General features: G+C 57.5%; 1 protein-coding gene across 4 annotated transcripts in view; it reads left to right on the plus strand.

The window, feature by feature from the left end:
* Myo7a (myosin VIIA) overlaps positions 1–16979 on the plus strand; it is a 73970-nt gene that overhangs the window by 30884 nt on the left and 26107 nt on the right. For 2 of the 4 annotated variants that reach the window (XM_071616517.1, XM_071616520.1), the window contains 14 exons: positions 83–189; positions 874–927; positions 6130–6267; positions 7929–8087; positions 8439–8531; positions 10105–10199; positions 11302–11386; positions 11712–11930; positions 12350–12457; positions 13517–13726; positions 14082–14285; positions 14537–14713; positions 15186–15275; positions 16521–16648. In XM_071616517.1, the coding sequence (XP_071472618.1) occupies positions 83–189; positions 874–927; positions 6130–6267; positions 7929–8087; positions 8439–8531; positions 10105–10199; positions 11302–11386; positions 11712–11930; positions 12350–12457; positions 13517–13726; positions 14082–14285; positions 14537–14713; positions 15186–15275; positions 16521–16648 (1867 nt within the window). The remainder of the gene's footprint in view (positions 1–82; positions 190–873; positions 928–6129; positions 6268–7928; positions 8088–8438; positions 8532–10104; positions 10200–11301; positions 11387–11711; positions 11931–12349; positions 12458–13516; positions 13727–14081; positions 14286–14536; positions 14714–15185; positions 15276–16520; positions 16649–16979) is intronic. The other 2 variants (XM_027942585.2, XM_071616518.1) reach the window with 1 other exon arrangement.

A 16979-nucleotide genomic window follows, 5' to 3' on the forward strand; every position in this document is an offset into this window, starting at 1 on the left:
CTGCTGGTCTCTGGGAGGCATGAGTCTGGTTTTCAGGTACTGCCACAGCTGGTGAGGTCTGACTGCTCTTTCCCACTGCCAGGCTTCCTGGAAAAGAACCGGGACACCTTGCATGGGGACATCATCCAGCTAGTCCACTCTTCACGGAACAAGTTCATCAAGCAGATCTTCCAGGCTGACGTTGCCATGGTAAAGCCAGCGGGTTTTCCACTGGGCAGTGCGGGCCCCGGAAGCCAGGCCTGGGTCTAGGCCCAACCCTTGTCCATCAGAGGAGCTCCTAGGGCCACAGAGCAAGGACAGGGCTTTGCTGAGGTTCCAGAAGGGACCTGCAGAGGTCTTCAAGATGCTCCCGTCTGGTCCTTTTGTGGTGATTGGGGGTGTGGCTGGGGTACGAGGCCCAGAGAAGGGCCACATGAGAGGTCACGGAGCAGAACCTGGATTTCCCAAGGGGGCGTCCCCCCAACCTCCAGCAGGTAATGGGAATGAGGGGAGCAGGTCCCGCCTCAGGAGATGGGATGGGTGTGGCATGCAGTGACACTCAGACCCTGCACAGGAGATAGGAAGACTGCCCACCCCTCTCCTGAGTCCCCAGGCTGGCTGACTAGGTGGCCGGTCTCCTGTTTGCCCTGTTATTCCACATTTCTCTCCTTTCCTGGAGGATGCATGGAAGGGCTCAAGGGGAGGGTAGAGTCCCCTCCCCCTCAGCACCTGTGCAGGTGACCGAGCTGCTTTGGGACACCAGCCGTACAGAGAGGCCAGGACCCCAGGCCTGTGCCCGAGGGCCTCCCTCTGTCCACGGTGCATTGGGTCCTCTGTCTGCTGACCTGGCCTGGCCCCTGCGTCCACTCACCTGCCCTGTGGTTCCCCTTGTAGTTTCTCTGTGGGTACTCCTCCGGCTCTCTCCGCCAGGCAGCGTCTTCCACCAAGGTAAAGCCTCAGCCGGGGACAGGATGGCAGGAGAGGCTTCGGCCCCATGGGGCAGAGGCGTGGGGAAAGAGTGGGGCTTTTCCCCCTTTTGTGGAGTGTGTTTTCTGTGGAGTGGTTTTGGAGTGGTTTGGTTTGGGTTTCGAGTTGTGTGTGCTGTAGCTGTCTCGGTTTTGTAAAGGAGGAAACCGAGTCCAGGAAGAGGGGCAGGCCTTGCGCAGGGGGCACCAGGAGCTAAGGCAGAGCCAGGACTCCAGCCCCCACCTCCTGCCCCCGCCCCTCAGCTGCTCCTCCACCCGGCCCTGGTGGCTCTTCAGGGCCTCTGACGATCTCAGACGCAGGGGACGCAGGTGGTCTTCTCTGCATTTTGCAGATGAGAGGCTGAGGTCAGAGAGAGAGGGATGTGACATCAGGGGCCACCACTGCCTGTGTGTCCTTTCTGCCACCTTCAGGCTGTGGCTCCCGAGGTGCTTCAGATCCCAAAGGTGCCAGGTGTCCCTTAGCACAGTGTGGCACTGCCTCCCCTTTGCCTCCCTTTTCTCAATTCAGTTTCCTCTCTGCCCAACACTGACACCCCCCACATGTGGCCTAATGCCGGGCCCCTCCTTCCCCAGCTACCAGAGCCTCACAGAGCGCAGGAACAATCTAGAAGCCCTCCAACAGCAGGTCAGGGAACCTAGCATGTCAGGGGCAGGGAACTTGTCTGTATGGTGGCCCCTCTCCTCTGTCCCCCCAATCACACACATATGTGCATACATACAGACACACACACACACACACACACGACACACACACACACACAACACACACACACACACACACACACACACAGATCCAGGCAAATGAGGTGCAGGCAGCAGTAACCTCAGGGAGAGGGCTCCTAGGCGCTTGAGGCTCCAGCACCCAGGCCCCCACCCATCTGACCTACAGCTCAGGTGTTGTAGGTGAGGCAGGTGTGGCTTAGGGTCCTCCGAGCTCTTCTCTTTCCTGTTCCCAAATGCTTTGCTCTGCCGCCGTCTGTCCCCTGGTCTCTGCACACCTGTTGAACCCTGTCTTCTCCTCCGCCTTCTTCTCTCTGTCCTCTCTTTCCAACCTCCTGGAGGTGCCGGAGCCTCTATATGTCCTTACCATTCGGAGGCTCCCTCCCTGAGGTGAGCAGCTATTTGCTGAGGACTCCCCTGACCTCCCTCCATTCCTGAGGGGCCTTCAGAAGCTGAGGTGACGGTACAGCAGTGACACAGTGGGCCTCGGTCACATCTCCTGGGCACTCGTCTGGGCCAGGCTGTGAGCTAAGCTAGCTCCTGTCAGGAGCACTTACATCACCACCTCTTGCAACCCGGCCACTGCTGTCACTCAACTTTACAGGTAAAGAAGTGGGGCCTGGGGAGGCCAGGGCACTTGCTCCAGGTCACACAGCTCGTGACACGCAGCGATTAGAACTCAGCTCTGTCTCTGTGCAGTGCAGGGACGTATCCAAGGCCACACACAAGTGAGGGCTGAAGTGTGGTTTTCCGAGTCCCTGCTGTTCATGGCGTTGTGTGTCACAACTGGGACAGAAACCGCTTCCTAAGGGCTGGAACCACGATCTCTCTCTTAAAGGGGAAGGAAGGGCTTGGTGGATTGTGAAACATTAGGTCACAGCCGGCCAAGTGGCAGTGTGGCAGCTACAAGGCTCTCCTCAGGAGGGAGCCCACAGCACCCCCTTCAGTGATCTGCAGGCCCACTCCCCAGGTTGTCATCCTCTGACTCTCCTCTGCTGACCCACCCAGTCCTGGTTGGTGTAGGGACAGTCATGCCCTGAGGGCAGTGCCCCAGGGCAAAGTACACCCTGATTAACATCAACGCAGCCTGCAGGGGGCCCTCCACCTGAGGCTCGCCTGTCCCCCTTGGCTCGCTTCTGTGGAGCCATTTGACATGGACCTCCTGACATTTCAGTCATCCTCACCATCTGCAGATTATCCCAGAAAACAACAACTCCCAGGATTTCCCTCAAGGAAATCGAACCCCACCAGAAACCCAGATGCCTAAGATGGGAGAGCAGGCCCCAGAGCCTCAGGCTCCCGTTCAGTCCATGAATATTTACCGAGTGCCCCCATGCGCCCGACACTGTCTCAGGTCCTGGACACACAGTAGTGAACAAAATAGAAAAAAAAAAAAAAACAATTCTCTGTCCTCCTGGGACTTGTGTTCTAGGAGAAGCAGGAAATCGTTAATAAGACAATGAATAAGGACAGTGTGCCAAGTTAGTGTAAGTGGTGTGGGGAGGACCCAGGAGGGAGGGAGGAAGGAGGTGGTGGGTGCTGTGGCTATGCACAGAAGTCCAGGAGGGCCTCACTGTGAGGCTGGTAGGGAGGCCAGGAGGCCAGCTCATGCTCTAGAGGGAGGGCTTTGCTTGGAGGGGGGCAGCCTGTGCAAAGGCCCAGAGGTGCTGCCTGAGGCTTGCTTGGCAGGGTCCAGAGGCTGGGGTGACTGCAAGAGGGTGAACAAGTGGAGTAGCCTAGAGAAACAGATCCACTGGGCATTGTGGGTTCTTACAAGGACTTGGTACTTCCTACAGCACTCTGTTCACTATTGGGAGACCCTGGAGGTTTGGGGTCAGGGAGACATGTGACTGGACTGTTTTAACAGGCTCCCTGGCTGCTGTGTGGAAGGAGAGGAGGGGTGTAGAGTGTGGGTGACAGGGCAAGGAGACCGGTTAGGAGTTAACACAATAATGGGAGAAAGTGAGGCTGGGGCCCGGACCAGGCTGATAGCAGAGAAAGTGGTGGGAAGGGGTGAGCTTCTGGAGAAATATATGTGTGGTTTTTGGTAGTGGAGACTGAGCATCCTGCTGCTGAGCTACACCCCCAGTCCTTTTTTAAAAAATATTTATTTTTTAGTTATATGTGGACACAACGTCTTTATTTTACTTTATGTGGTGCTGAGGATTGAACCCAGTGCCTCACACAGGCTAGGTGAACGTTCCACCTCCGAGCCACAACCCTAGCCCATCCCCAGTCCTTTTTATTCATTTATTTATTTTTTGAGGCAGGGTTTCACTAAGTTGCTGAGGGTCTTGCTAAGTTGCTGAGGCTAGCCTCGAACTTGCAATCCTCCTGCCTCAGCCTCCCTAGTCGCTGGGATTACAGTCATACACCATCACACATGGCTCTGGAGACACTTTGAAAGTGGAGCCAGTGAGATCTGCTGATATAGTGGATGTGAGGGGAGAGGTGTTGAGGATAGTTCCTAGCGTTTGGGCCTGAGGGATGGTGGGCAGTTTCTGTGAGCCCATGGATGACACTAGAAACTAGTTCGATAACACTTCAGTTGAGGAAAGTGCTGATTGTTACATGTGCCAAGCCCAGCAGTAAATAAGGTGGGCCCTACTTGCCCTCACAGGGCTCACAGCTGGCGGGGTAGACAGACAGAGAAGAGTAGCTCCAGTAACGGTCAAAATCAAAGGAGGTTGTGTGCGGCGCTTGTGTGGATGTCCCGGGTATATGTGGGAGTGGTTGTAGGTGCTCTCTGTGCGGGTGCAAGGCAGTCAGGGGCTCTGCTATAGGCTCGGTTCAGGCTGACCTGGACAGCTCCCTGTCTAAGAGGGAGGCCACCCAGTGCTGTGGCTGGATTGGGTCCCTTGGCAACTCTGGAGCCACAGATCTGTGTTGCGTCTCATAGCTAAGCACTCAGGGTCACTCCAGGTGAACTGGGCTGCACAAAATAACCACCACAAACAGAGAAATGCCTTTTTCTTTGGGTCCTGTGACCCCAAAGCAGCTCTGACCTTAGGGATCCTTGGAAAGAGAGAGAGGAGCACGTGCTGAACTCTTTTATGGGACAGAAGCCATTCAAATGAGGCAAGGAGTAAGATTACAAGGGAACAGGGGAGCATAGCTCAACCCCTCTGGGTGCGGCCTACTCCTAGGGCCACTCCCAGGCCACACCTTATTATCCCATCGAGGGAAAAGACCGAGTCACAAGTCACAGCACTACTGTGCCAGACTGCAGTGATCTTTCAGATCCCTGGGGTGCATCAGGACTTAAAGGTGTGTGGCTCTAGAGTGGCCCCCACAGACCTGACCATCATTCCACTCCCAGTTTCCCTGGGCAGACTCCTAGACTGCATGCCCAATAAAACCAAGATGGAAAGCACTGCAGATTTCAGAATTGCAAGCAATTGCTGTTTCTTGGTAGGTTTCGTTACAGCCTGGTGGCATATTGTCTAAATTTAGTATGGATTAGGCACCTCTGCCCTCCAAATACCTCACACATCTACACCTGCACCCTGAGTTTTGGCACAGGACATGACATTATAACTATACAAATACAAAATCTTACAATAATACTCAAATGTATCAATAAGAATTTCTCACCCAAGTGAAAATCACCAGAACAATAAAACAGAAATGCTGTGGATCAGAACCTGGCTTCTTCTCCAGCTTCTGTCAGCAGAGAAGGCTCGCTTCCTGTTTATTTGCTCTCAGGTCTTCTCCAGCGCTCCCCCTATTTCACAGTAACCTGGGAGGGGACCCTAGCAGGGCCAGGATGTGCAGAGAGGGTGGCACTGGGGGAGCCAGCTCCTGTGCCTTCTAAGGAAGATTATCCAGGCCAGCTGCCCCACCCCCAGCCTGCTGCCTCTGGCTAATCCCGCAGCAGGGGAGGTCAGGGCAGCTCCTCCTCTCCTCCCCCGCAGTCCCCAAGGGCCTGCAGTGACCATCCCTGGGTGCTGCTTATTGAAACACACCTGACCTCTGACCCTCTTCACTGCCCCATCAGGTGGATAGATGACATTATTTTCATTTGGAAAACTGAGGTTTAGCACCTTTTCATGATCTGCCCAAGCCACACAGCTTGGAAGCGGTGGGCCAGGGTTCCAACATAGGTTTGCCTGATCCCTGTCTCTAAGATGGCCCCAGGGTCCTGAGGTGGCCATTTTCATGGAAAGGAGAGGATGACACTCAGGCAGGGTTGACATTTTGCAGAGAGTCCCCCAGCCTACCAGGAAGGGAGCAACCTAGAGGGATACCTGTGGAGGTCCCGGGAGGCTCCCTGGAGGGGAGGTCTGGGGGCCAACTGCAGCCCGACCAAAGGAAAACAGATTCAAACGAAAACGCTGTCTGCCCTGGCCCCCTGACCTCCCCTCCTGCTTCCCTGGGGCGGCCGCTGGAGGCCTGGAGGGGGCAGGCACAGCCCCTCCCATTGCAGTCTGTCCATCCCCCCCAGGGCGCCGAGACCAGGAAGCGCTCGCCCACACTCAGCAGCCAGTTCAAGCGGTCGCTGGAGCTGCTGATGCGCACGCTGGGGGCCTGCCAGCCCTTCTTCGTGCGCTGCATCAAGCCCAACGAGTTCAAGAAGCCCATGGTGAGCGGATGGCCGCGAGGGGACCCCGGAGGCTGGACCGAGGGTGGACGAGGGTCGGGGGATGATGCAAGACTTTGTCCTCTCTGGGGAGTGGCCGGCACCTGAGGGCTTATAGAACTAGACTCCCATTTACTGGAGCCTGGCAGGTGCACCAGAGAGAGCGAGATTCAGTCCAGCTTTACCACCTCCTAGCTGGAGACTGTCTCTGAGTCCCTTTATGCCTCAGTTTCCTTGTGGAAGGAAATGGGGCGATCACACCCACCTCCTGGGCATAGTCTGTGCAATCACGTGGGCAGATTGCGGGGCACACAGCGCTCAGTAGATGGCAGCTGGGGGCTGTGCTCCTTTGAAAGACCCCTCCCTTCAGCCCAGCGCAAGTACCCCCTCCTCCTGGAAACCTCCCCTGGCTCCTCTCACTGGGACTGTCCTCACTCCTCACTCTTCTGATTAACACTTATTGGGCCTTTTCTGTGGAGGGAGCAGACCCTTGTCCTGGGTTGGAGATATGCGTGGGTGTTCAGGGACATTGAGGGGCTTATGCCCTGCAGGCTGCCAGTGCCCGCCCTGTCCCTCCACAGCAGGCTCTGGGAGGTGTTGTTTACCCAGAGCTGGGGCCCTTGGGGTCCAGGGAGGGAGGGAAGGAAGGCCAGGGAAAGTGGCCCAGAGGGAGAGGAAACAGGCTGCGGAAGTCTACCATCCGCACACACTGTCCCCGCCAGGAAATCATTTCCCAGAGTGGGTGACGCCTGTCCCTTTGGGGACTCTGGTTTGTAGGGGCCTGAGAGTCCGAGGGCTCCAGCAATCTCTCCCTCCAGGGCAGGTGGGCCAGGAGGACTGAAGCTGGAATTGTAGGGCACCGTCTCCCCTGGCCTTGAAGTGCCCCTGGAACCCTCTGTCAGCCGGGGCCTTGGTCTGGACCTTGGCAGGGGCCTCCTCACTGGTCTCCTGCCTCCTGCTGGCCACCCCTACACTTTAGGGACAGCACTCTCAGAGGCCCATCTAGTCTGTCCCTGCTCCACACCTTCCCTGGCTCCCCAGCCCCACCTTGGTGGCTCCCCACAGCCCCCACATCTGCCATGCACATCTCTCCCTGTCCCCTCAGTGAGCCCCCGGAGCTGGCCCTGCCCTGCCCTGCAGTCGACACAGAAACAGCTTCATAAGTTAGAAAACTGTGCCTTTTCTCTGTTGTCAGCAGCCAGAAAGTTGTCTGAATAGCTAGAGATCTACAATGGCCACATGAAGGGCTCCTGGGACACTGCCGAGCACCCACTACCAGCATGGCTGGACTGTCCTGGACTAGCCTCTTTGCCCTCAAAGTCCCCCACTAGGTCCTTTCAGATGTCCACTCTGTGCATTGGCTCACCCCCCACCCCGCCTGACCTTAGAATACCACTCCTCGTCCCTGAAGCCCCCTCTGGGCCTCCCAGGAACCTGAGCCTGTGTCTCCCCTGGGCTCCCACATGGTGCAGCTCCCCACCACGGGGTCCTCACTGCCCGCTGCCATGTGGATGTGACCTGTGCACCTGGGTCCCACCCTGGTTTGCTCCTTGTGCCGTGTTACCTTGGCCTCTCTAGGCCTTTGCGTGGGGCTGCTTAAACACAGGGCAGGGCTGGCCTCCTGGCAGGAGCAGCTCACCTTGACCCCTTGGCTCTGCTGGCAGCTGTTCGACCGGCACCTGTGTGTGCGCCAGCTGAGGTACTCGGGCATGATGGAGACCATCCGAATCCGCCGCGCCGGCTACCCCATCCGCTACAGCTTTGTGGAGTTCGTGGAGCGGTACCGCGTGCTGCTGCCTGGCGTGAAGCCAGCCTACAAGCAGGTACCAGGTCTGAGGTGCAGATGGTGGGAGGGTCGGCCTCCCGTGCTGACCGGGCAAGAGCCCTGGATTCACAGTGGGTCAATGAGCTGATCAGGTGACATCTGCTTGTCCACCTCAGAGAGTGTTGAGAAGGTGAGGGCTGGGCAGTGGGACAGTCAGAGGGCTCCAGTGGCCATGGTGGTCATTATCTGACTTTCACATGGAGTAAATGGAGGTTTGGAGAAGGTGGGTCCCTGCCTGGATCATGCGACCAGTCGGGGCAGAGCTGGGAGGGCCCTGCCTCCCAGCCTCAAGAAGGACACTTGGAGGGCTTCCTGCTGGTGAGGCTGTCCATTCCCTTGTGCCTACCAGGGCGACCTCCGAGGGACATGCCAACGCATAGCTGAGGCTGTGCTGGGCACCCATGACGACTGGCAGATTGGCAAAACCAAGATCTTTCTGAAGGTGAGCACATCTCCGTCCCCAGGCTGCCTCGGGGGCTGTCAACTCCCATGGGTGGTGTCCCAGGGCTCCCTACAGAGTGAGTTGCCAGGCCAGGTAAGGCGGCCTTGGTGGCAAGGGGAAGGGAGGCTGGCATTTGGGATCCCAGTGTCCTGAGTGAGGCCATTCCTCTCCTTTCCTTGTCGACACAAAGAGATGGCCTGGGGTGGTCTAGAGTGTATCTTAGGTCCTTTCCTGTGACTTCCTGGCAGGCGGGGTTCACCCTGGGTGCCCGCCCATCTCTGGCCCCCTCCCAGCCTCCCAGAGCACAGCAGCTGGAGCTGGGCTCCCACAGGCCGGAGCAGCTATCCGGGGGAGCAGGAAGCTGGCCCTGGGAGTCACGGCCTTGGAGAGCTGCTGTGAGTGGGCCATGGAAGGGCAGCTGAGCAGGGAGTGTGGGCTTCCTCATTTCCATTTCCGCTGGGTTAGATTTCTGGCTGTCCAGGGTAACAGGGCAGGGCTCCTGCCAGTGTGGGGGTGGACGGCCAGGACAGCTGGCCGAGGGAGAGGAACCTCAGCGGGAGGGAGTCTGGGGTCTAGTCTGATTCCTTTTGGGTCGAGGGGCTCGGAGTTCGTCCCTTCATCTCCGGAGCCCTCCTTTCCTCTGGATGTCCACAGCCTGCGTGTCCCACAGCCGCTGGCTGGAAAGCACCTCTGCCAGGCCTCGGAGGGGCTTTCTGTGATCTCATTAAGTCCTCCCGCAGTCCTGTGGGGTAGGAAGCATGCCCATTTCACAGGCCCAGAAAGGAGAAGTGAGTATCACCAGGTCAGGCAGCTAGGATGCAGAGAGCAGGGCTTCTAGCCCAGGATGGTCTAATATCCAGCCCTGTCAGAGGAGGACAGGCAGGGAGCACCATGTCATCTAGAGCCAGGAAACTCGAAGGAGCATCATCATCTCCATCCCTACCTTTCTGGGCTCTTTAGAAATGGTGACATTTTAAGAGGTCAAAGGTGGAAGTCTCGTTCATTCTTCCGTCCTCCGAAGCCCTGACTGAGCAGCTCCTCTGTGCTGTGTGTCTGGGATTGTTTGGTGGAGATGGCTCTCCTATGAGAGTCTCACCTGCCCACAGGCAGGGCCATGTCTGCCTGGCCTGCTGTGACACTGCCCTCAGAAGCCAGCACAGCATGGCGCAGATGTTCTGTTCATGTGTTGAATGAACCAATGAGGCTTCTTCCAACTGGAGTGAGGGTTGGGTCAAGAGCTAGCAGGAGAAAGGGCTGGAAATGTCAGCTGCTGTCAGGATTCTGGAGAGAAATGACAGTGGCCTGGGTAGGGTCCTGGGAAGTCTCTGCTTGGGCAGAGATGGCCATGGGGCAAAGCTGGGGGGGCGTGTGAATGGGCCCTATCACCCTGTCCAGGGAAATGATGGTTCTCCTGCTCCGTGGGTCCTGCTGGGCCTCTTGGAAACCTCCACAGCCCCTGATGCGATGGGAGGCCACCCTTGGGTCCGAGCATGTGTGGGAGATTGGGTGGCGCCCCTGAGCCCTAGGCCTGGCCTGGAGGGTCTGGGCGCTGCTCAGGAGCTGTGCCTTCCAGGATCACCATGACATGCTGCTGGAGGTGGAGCGGGATAAGGCCATCACTGACAGAGTCATCCTCCTCCAGAAGATCATCCGGGGGTTCAAAGACAGGTTCGTGCCCCCAACAGCTCCTGCCACCCCAGCCCAGGTTAAGGTGCGTGTGCCCAGGGGGCTCACTATGCTCCCACATGGACACCAGGAGTGGACAGGCACACTGCGGTGCACACTTGGAAAGCACACACATGTTCATACAGACAGAGGAACCAGACGTGAGATTCACAAAGTTCCCCATGCTAGGTAAACCAAGGAACGGTGCGCTGTCCTGTGGGCACACGTGGGCACATGAGGCCGTGAGGCACACTCACGCACCCTCTGTTCATCTCGAGGCCAGTGGAGTTTCCTAAAGAGGAAACTTGAGATTTTATAAATTACAAAGTGCGTCTCATATTTTACGTAAGAGACGTGTGTACGCTTGTGATGATTCACAAATGGGCAGGACTAACTTGAATGTGATTCAGCTCCATGCAAATCTATGACCTGACCCTTTTGCAGTACGTGTGGCCCTTCCCCCACCCTGTATCCACTCACCTGTCCATCTGCTCTCTTCTGTCTGTCCCTTCTTGTATCTATCCATCCACTGATCCCCGCCCACTGGGGCTCATTTGCTGTGGCTGCATCCTTCACCCCCCTGTCTTTTCCTGCTTTCCACACACACTGCTGTCTGATGTGTGGTCTCTCCATCCTCCATCAGGCTGGAGATGACTGTTCTCTGAAGAAGCAGCCTACTGTGTGCAGGAAGACAGCACTGAGCTCCTCAGAGTCAGACAGACAGAGGCTCTAGTCCCAACTTCAAGTCTCAGCTTCCTCATGAATAAAATCGAAAGTTAGACTGTTGAAAGCTCTTATTAGTCTTTTACATTATTTTACTAATTTGTTCAGACACTTCCTCCTTTATCAAGTACCTTTTGAATATCTGCCTTAATGGGCTCATGTGACAAATCTGAGGCAGGGAGAGTGGGAATTATTCTACCCTATTTCTAGAAGAGGATGCTGAGGCACAGAAAGGGTCTGTGTCTTGCCCAAGGTTACACAGCTGGGGCATCACAGAGCTAGGTCCCAGTGTGCTTTCCTGATCCCAAGCCAGTTGTACCCTAGCTGCGTCTAGGCCTAGCTCTGTGCTCTGAGATTCACCCCATCACCACGGCTGTTTCAGGTCCAACTTCCTGAAGCTGAAGAATTCTGCCACACTGATCCAGAAGCATTGGCGGGGATACACCTGCAGGAGGAACTTCGAGTTGGTGAGCCTCCCAGGGCCTGCCCCTACCTGTCCTCCAACCAAAGTCCAGGTCTAGTCTTTGTGGCTCTTCCCAACTGGTCAGCAATGCTTGCTGCTTTTCTTCGGGAACGTTTTGGTGAGTTGTAAGTACTCTGGGGTTACCAGAGACCTCAGAAGGGACCCCCAGAGCGGCTGGGTCCTGTGGACCTCTGTGAAGCAGTGCAGCTGCTGCCTCAGGAGGAGGCCTGTCTGGAACTGGAGACCTGTGCAGCGGAGGCTGCTGCTGGCAGGGTCCTTCTGGGAGGGGTGGCGGCTCAGTCTCTGAGTGCAGGGCCATGTCCTTGCAGATGCGCCTGGGCTTCCTGCGGCTGCAGGCCCTGCACCGCTCCCGGAAGTTGCACCAGCAGTACTGCCTGGCCCGCCAGCGCATCATCCAGTTCCAGGCCCGCTGCCGTGCCTACCTGGTGCGCAAGGCCTTCCGCCACCGCCTCTGGGCGGTGCTCACCGTGCAGGCCTACGCCAGGGGCATGATCGCCCGCAGGCTGCACCGGCGCCTCCGGGCAGAGGTGAGGACCACAAAGTCCCAGCACCCAAGCCCTGCACCCAGAAGGGGTGTCCACCGAGGTGTGTGCTGCCTCAGGCAGATGGGTCAGCCCTGGTGTTGGCCAAGGAGGCCAAGGCCTAGGGGGGACTCTGGAAAGAGATGAGTGCCAAGAAGGCTATGCCAGCTCTGAGGAGTTACAGACCCCACTCCCACCCTCCCAGCCAAGGCTGGGCTGGGCCCCAGTCACCCTAGTGGATCTTCAGGGCCCCCGCAAACCTGGTTTGGCTTTGAGATCCGACCTGCTCTGGAGAGTCTCAGCTGCCCGTTTCCCTGTCTGCCAAACTGCTCATCAGATGCTCTCAGTTCCAGAACTCAGGCTCACCCTGCCATGACAAATACTGCGCCTGTGTTTTGACATTCCTTGGCTGTCCCTTTCCTTAGTACCTGAGGCGCCTCGAGGCAGAGAAAATGAGGCTGGCGGAGGAGGAGAAGCTCCGGAAAGAGATGAGTGCCAAGAAGGCTAAGGAGGAGGCAGAGCGCAAGCATCAGGTGAGCTGGGGACACCTGATGTCCTGGTCTGCTGGCTGGCTCCATGGCTTTCCTCCAGCACAGCCACTCGTCACCTGTCCTGCGACCCTCCTGCCTTCTTCAATCAGGAGGTGTCTCTTCCTAGGCGCACTTGGCGCATGTGTCATTTAGCGCATGTCTCGGCTCTCACTGGGCCAGGCAGGAGGCACCTTCAGGGGGATAAAAAGCCTGAGCAGGGTGACAGCCCCGAGGGCTGTGCAGCCCGATGTGGGAGCACCAGCCACAGGGCTCCTGAACACTTGGACTGAGAGCACTGAGATACCTGATCTAGATTCTGGATGCTTAGTCGGGGCGAAAGGACTGAGGAGACCTCAGTGTTGTTTCTATAATACTCATCACAGGTTAAGATGATATTTGGTAAATAACATTATTAAAATTAACATCACGTTTCTTTTTTGGTACAGGGGATTGAAGCCAGGGGTGCTTAAACACCGAGCCACATGCCCAACCCTTTTGTACATTTTCTTTAGAAACAAGGTCTTGGTGAGATGCTGGGGGCCTCGCTAAGTTTGTGAGGCTGGCTTTGAACTCACAATCCTCCTTCTCAGCTTCCCAAGCCACTGGGATTACAGGCGTGCACCACTGTGCTCGGCTTCTTTTTGCTTTTTAAACTATGGCTACTACATGTGTGTCTTCTATCATATTTCTGTTGGGTAGTACTTGATCTAGACCTCCGCCCCGTGGCTGTGGGATTTCTGGGTTGGTGCGAAGTGAGCTGCCTGGGGCAGAGGTTCCAGGCTGAGCCCTGGGGGATGGGCAGGGCTACTGGCTGGGCTGCTCCAGAGGCCTCTCTGTGGCCCAGAGGTGCTGGGCATCTATCTGCCTTGCACCGTGAGGGCAGAGCTGAGCGTGGCCAGCCAGGGGGAAGATGGGGGTGCAGTTCTTCCCTGCACTCAGGAGGCCCTGGTAGAGGTTGGGACTGGGGCTGTCCCAACCTTGGGTTCCCCAAGGAAAGCGTGCTTCCTGAGGCTGTGGCACTGGATGCCAACCCCACCCCTTCTGCCTCACCCCAACCTTCAGGAACGCCTGGCCCAGCTGGCTCGTGAGGACGCAGAGCGCGAGCTGAAGGAGAAGGAGGCCGCTCGGCAGAAGAAGGAGCTGCTGGAGCAGATGGAGAAGGCCCGCCACGAGCCCGTCAATCACTCTGACATGGTGGACAAGATGTTTGGCTTCCTGGGGACTTCGGGTGGCCTGCCAGGCCAGGAGGGCCAGGCACCTAGTGGCTTTGAGGTACCAAACTGAGGACAGCCTACACCCCACTGTGTGATGGTCCTTCCTCCTCTTGTGTGTGTCCCCTTGCATTAAAACCCACCTGACCCCTCTGAGCAGAGAATGGTGATGAGCTGGCTCCCAGACCCCATCCAGACCCTGCTTGCCATGTGACCTTAGGCAGGTCACTGTCCGTCTCTGGAGCCTTCTTGAGGAACCACTGTGTTTGGGCAGCAGATAGGACATGCAGAGCCCCTACCCTCCTGGAGGAGGAGCTGGCTCTGCAGGGAGGATGTGAGATGGCAGTCAACCTGAGTCTGCTCCAGGCCCTCCCACCTGAGGCCCACATGGCAGGGAACCCCTCTGTGTCCATCAGGACCTGGAGCAAGGGCGGATGGAGATGGTGGAGGAGGACGTGGATGCGGCCCTACCCCTGCCTGACGAGGACGAGGAGGACCTCTCTGAGTACAAATTTGCAAAGTTTGCTGCCACCTACTTCCAGGGCACAACCACACATTCCTACACCCGGCGGCCACTCAAACAGCCGCTGCTCTACCATGATGATGAGGGCGACCAGCTGGTGAGGCCTGCCTGCTGCTGGTCCCTGCTAGCAAGGCCGGGCTGGGGCTGTGGGTGCTGCCCGGGTGGCATGTCCTGGGTGGGCAGGGCCTGGGTCTGACTGCCGTCTCCTACCTGGGGCGCAGCCTAGGGCCAGAACACGTGGGCGGGTGTTTCTCCAAGCCCTCTCCTCGAATCCGGGCTATCTCCATGGTGTTAGCAACTAGCAATGTCCTCTGCTCCGGTTTCCTGACATCTGCACTCTGCCCCCAGGCGGCTCTGGCAGTCTGGATCACCATCCTGAGGTTCATGGGGGACCTCCCAGAGCCCAAGTACCACACAGCCATGAGTGACGGCAGCGAGAAGATCCCTGTGATGACCAAGATTTATGAGACTCTGGGCAAGAAGACATACAAGAGGGAGCTGCAGGCCCTGCAGGGCGAGAGTGAGGTCAGACCAAGGTTCCCCCCTCCCCCCGAGTTGATGACCCTCCCAGGCCAGTGGAGAGGGCTGCCTGGCCTCAGCGCCCTCAGCAGAAAGAGCACCCTGCGATTTGCCTCACCTCCCCTATCCCCAGCCTTCTCTCTCTACTTATGGAAGCAAAAGTGTGAAAGTTGTGTAAACTGTGAAGTGATGGTGACCCAGGGGCTCATGGCAGAGCAGGACTTTGCTGTTGGAGCCAGCTCCTGTGGCGACTCTTTGGGGGGAGGGTTTGGGGGGTCATTATGCTTTTCTGAGTCCGTTTCCCATTTGCCAGCTGGCTGGTGGGGGTGGGTGCAGGGTGCAGGGTGGCAGGGTGCAGGGTGGGGCGTGTCTTGTGTCAGTGTGGAGGTCAGCTGATCCCAGGTGCAGCCCACTGTCAGGTGGTCTTGTCTTTGCTTTCTGCCCAGTCACTTGCCCCTGACCCTAGTTGGTCCTGCAGGCCCAACTCCCTGAGGGGCAGAAGAAGAGCAGTGTGAGGCATAAACTGGTGCACTTGACCCTGAAGAAGAAGTCCAAACTCACAGAGGAGGTGAGAGTGGACCCCGGGGCCTTAAGCTGCAGCCAACTGAGCTGGGACCCCCAGGAGCAGGAGTAGGAGTCAATGCTGCCTGTCTTTAGGGGACAGGACAACGTGGTGGGGGGATTGAGCAGACAGGACGGCATGGAAAATGCGGTGGGCTCAGGCTGGGGCCAGGGAGGGCTTCGCAGAGCAGGAATGGAGAGCGTCCGAGTGGTGCAGGGTGAGGGGGTCACTTCCTTCGGACACCTGCCTGGGGCGCTTGATCAAAGGACCTTTCAGGTGGGCGCTCCTCTGTGGATGAGATGGCAGAGTGTCTGCTCCCCTGAGTGCTCTGAGCTCACTCAGTCGGTCCCCTCATCTTCTGAGCACTGTCCTGGTCCTAGGGCTCCAGGGTGGTGCAGGCTGGTGGGGGCTGCGACGCAGACACAGACCATGGCATTCACAGCTTGGGCCCCACACGCTCCTCCTTGCACACACCTAAAATACCTCCTTCCCCTTTTCTTCCTGGGAATCTCCTCTTCCCAGGATCCTCTTCCTCGCCCCTTATTACAAAGTCAGAGGCTACTGCTTTGCCTCTGCCCTTGTCCCATCCCCACCTGACACAAGATGCTAGTCTTGTGGGCTCAGATTTGAATCCCAGCTCTGTACTTGGAATCAGAGGAGCCAAGGCAAGAAAATGCCCACTCCCAGGGGTCATGGGAGAGGGGCCCAAGATGGCAGCAGAGGTGCTCAGGAGATGTGGGAACCTTCCACAGCCCTCCCCATCTGTAACCCACACTCCAGCTGCTCACTGCATCTGGGCAGAGTGTGGGGCTGCTGCTGTGGCCCCAGACAGGGGACACTGATTCCTAGGAACCAGTTCTGAAGCTGGGCACACTGGGGTCAGGGGCCTTGGTGACTGTGTGGGTGGAACCCAGGGTGTACTCTGGTGCCAGAGATGTATGAGGGACCCCACCCCAGAGAGGGGGGGGGGTTCCATTCTGGCTGAATGGTCCTCCCCCAGTGGAGGCTGGGAGTGGGTGTCAAGGAAGGTTTGGGGGAAACTTCTTCCAGAAGCGGAGGTGCCAGGCCAGTGCTCCCAGGCCATGTGAGCAGCTCTTGGCCCAGCGTCTGGTCTGCAGGGAGGGGTGGTGGCAGCAGCAGGGTCAGTGGTGGGGAGCCCAACTCCTCTGCCTGCTGCCTGGATCTGCTCTGGAGACTGGGCAGTTTCAGGTCCCCAGCTTCACCTGCCCTTAACTGTGTCCCCTGGCCCAGGTGACGAAGAGGCTGCATGATGGGGAGTCCACGGTGCAGGGCAACAGCATGCTGGAGGACCGGCCCACCTCCAACCTGGAGAAGCTGCACTTCATTATCGGCAACGGCATCCTGCGGCCAGCACTGCGGTCAGCACCTGAGGGGCTCAGGGAGGCCACGAGGGGGCGCCCGGCACCCCCGGGCAGGGCTGGAAGGCTTAAGGCAGCTGTGTTGTGACTTCATCACCTTAGCAACAGATTAAGCCAAAGGCCTGTGTTTGCCTCTGCTGCCAGCTGGCTGTGCCACGTCAGGTTCCTTGGTCTCTCTAAGCCTTTTTTTCTTATCTATAAAGAATAAAAATAATGGTGCCTACCTCCTAGGCTCATGGAAAGTCACAAAGACAAGAAGTGCGTAAAAATCATGGAGCACAGTAGGCCCTCAGTAATAGTAACTATGACTATTGTTACCTGAGTTCAGGAT

The sequence above is a fragment of the Marmota flaviventris genome, chromosome 9 (genome assembly GCF_047511675.1).
Source record: "Marmota flaviventris isolate mMarFla1 chromosome 9, mMarFla1.hap1, whole genome shotgun sequence".
Taxonomy (NCBI): domain Eukaryota; kingdom Metazoa; phylum Chordata; class Mammalia; order Rodentia; family Sciuridae; genus Marmota; species Marmota flaviventris.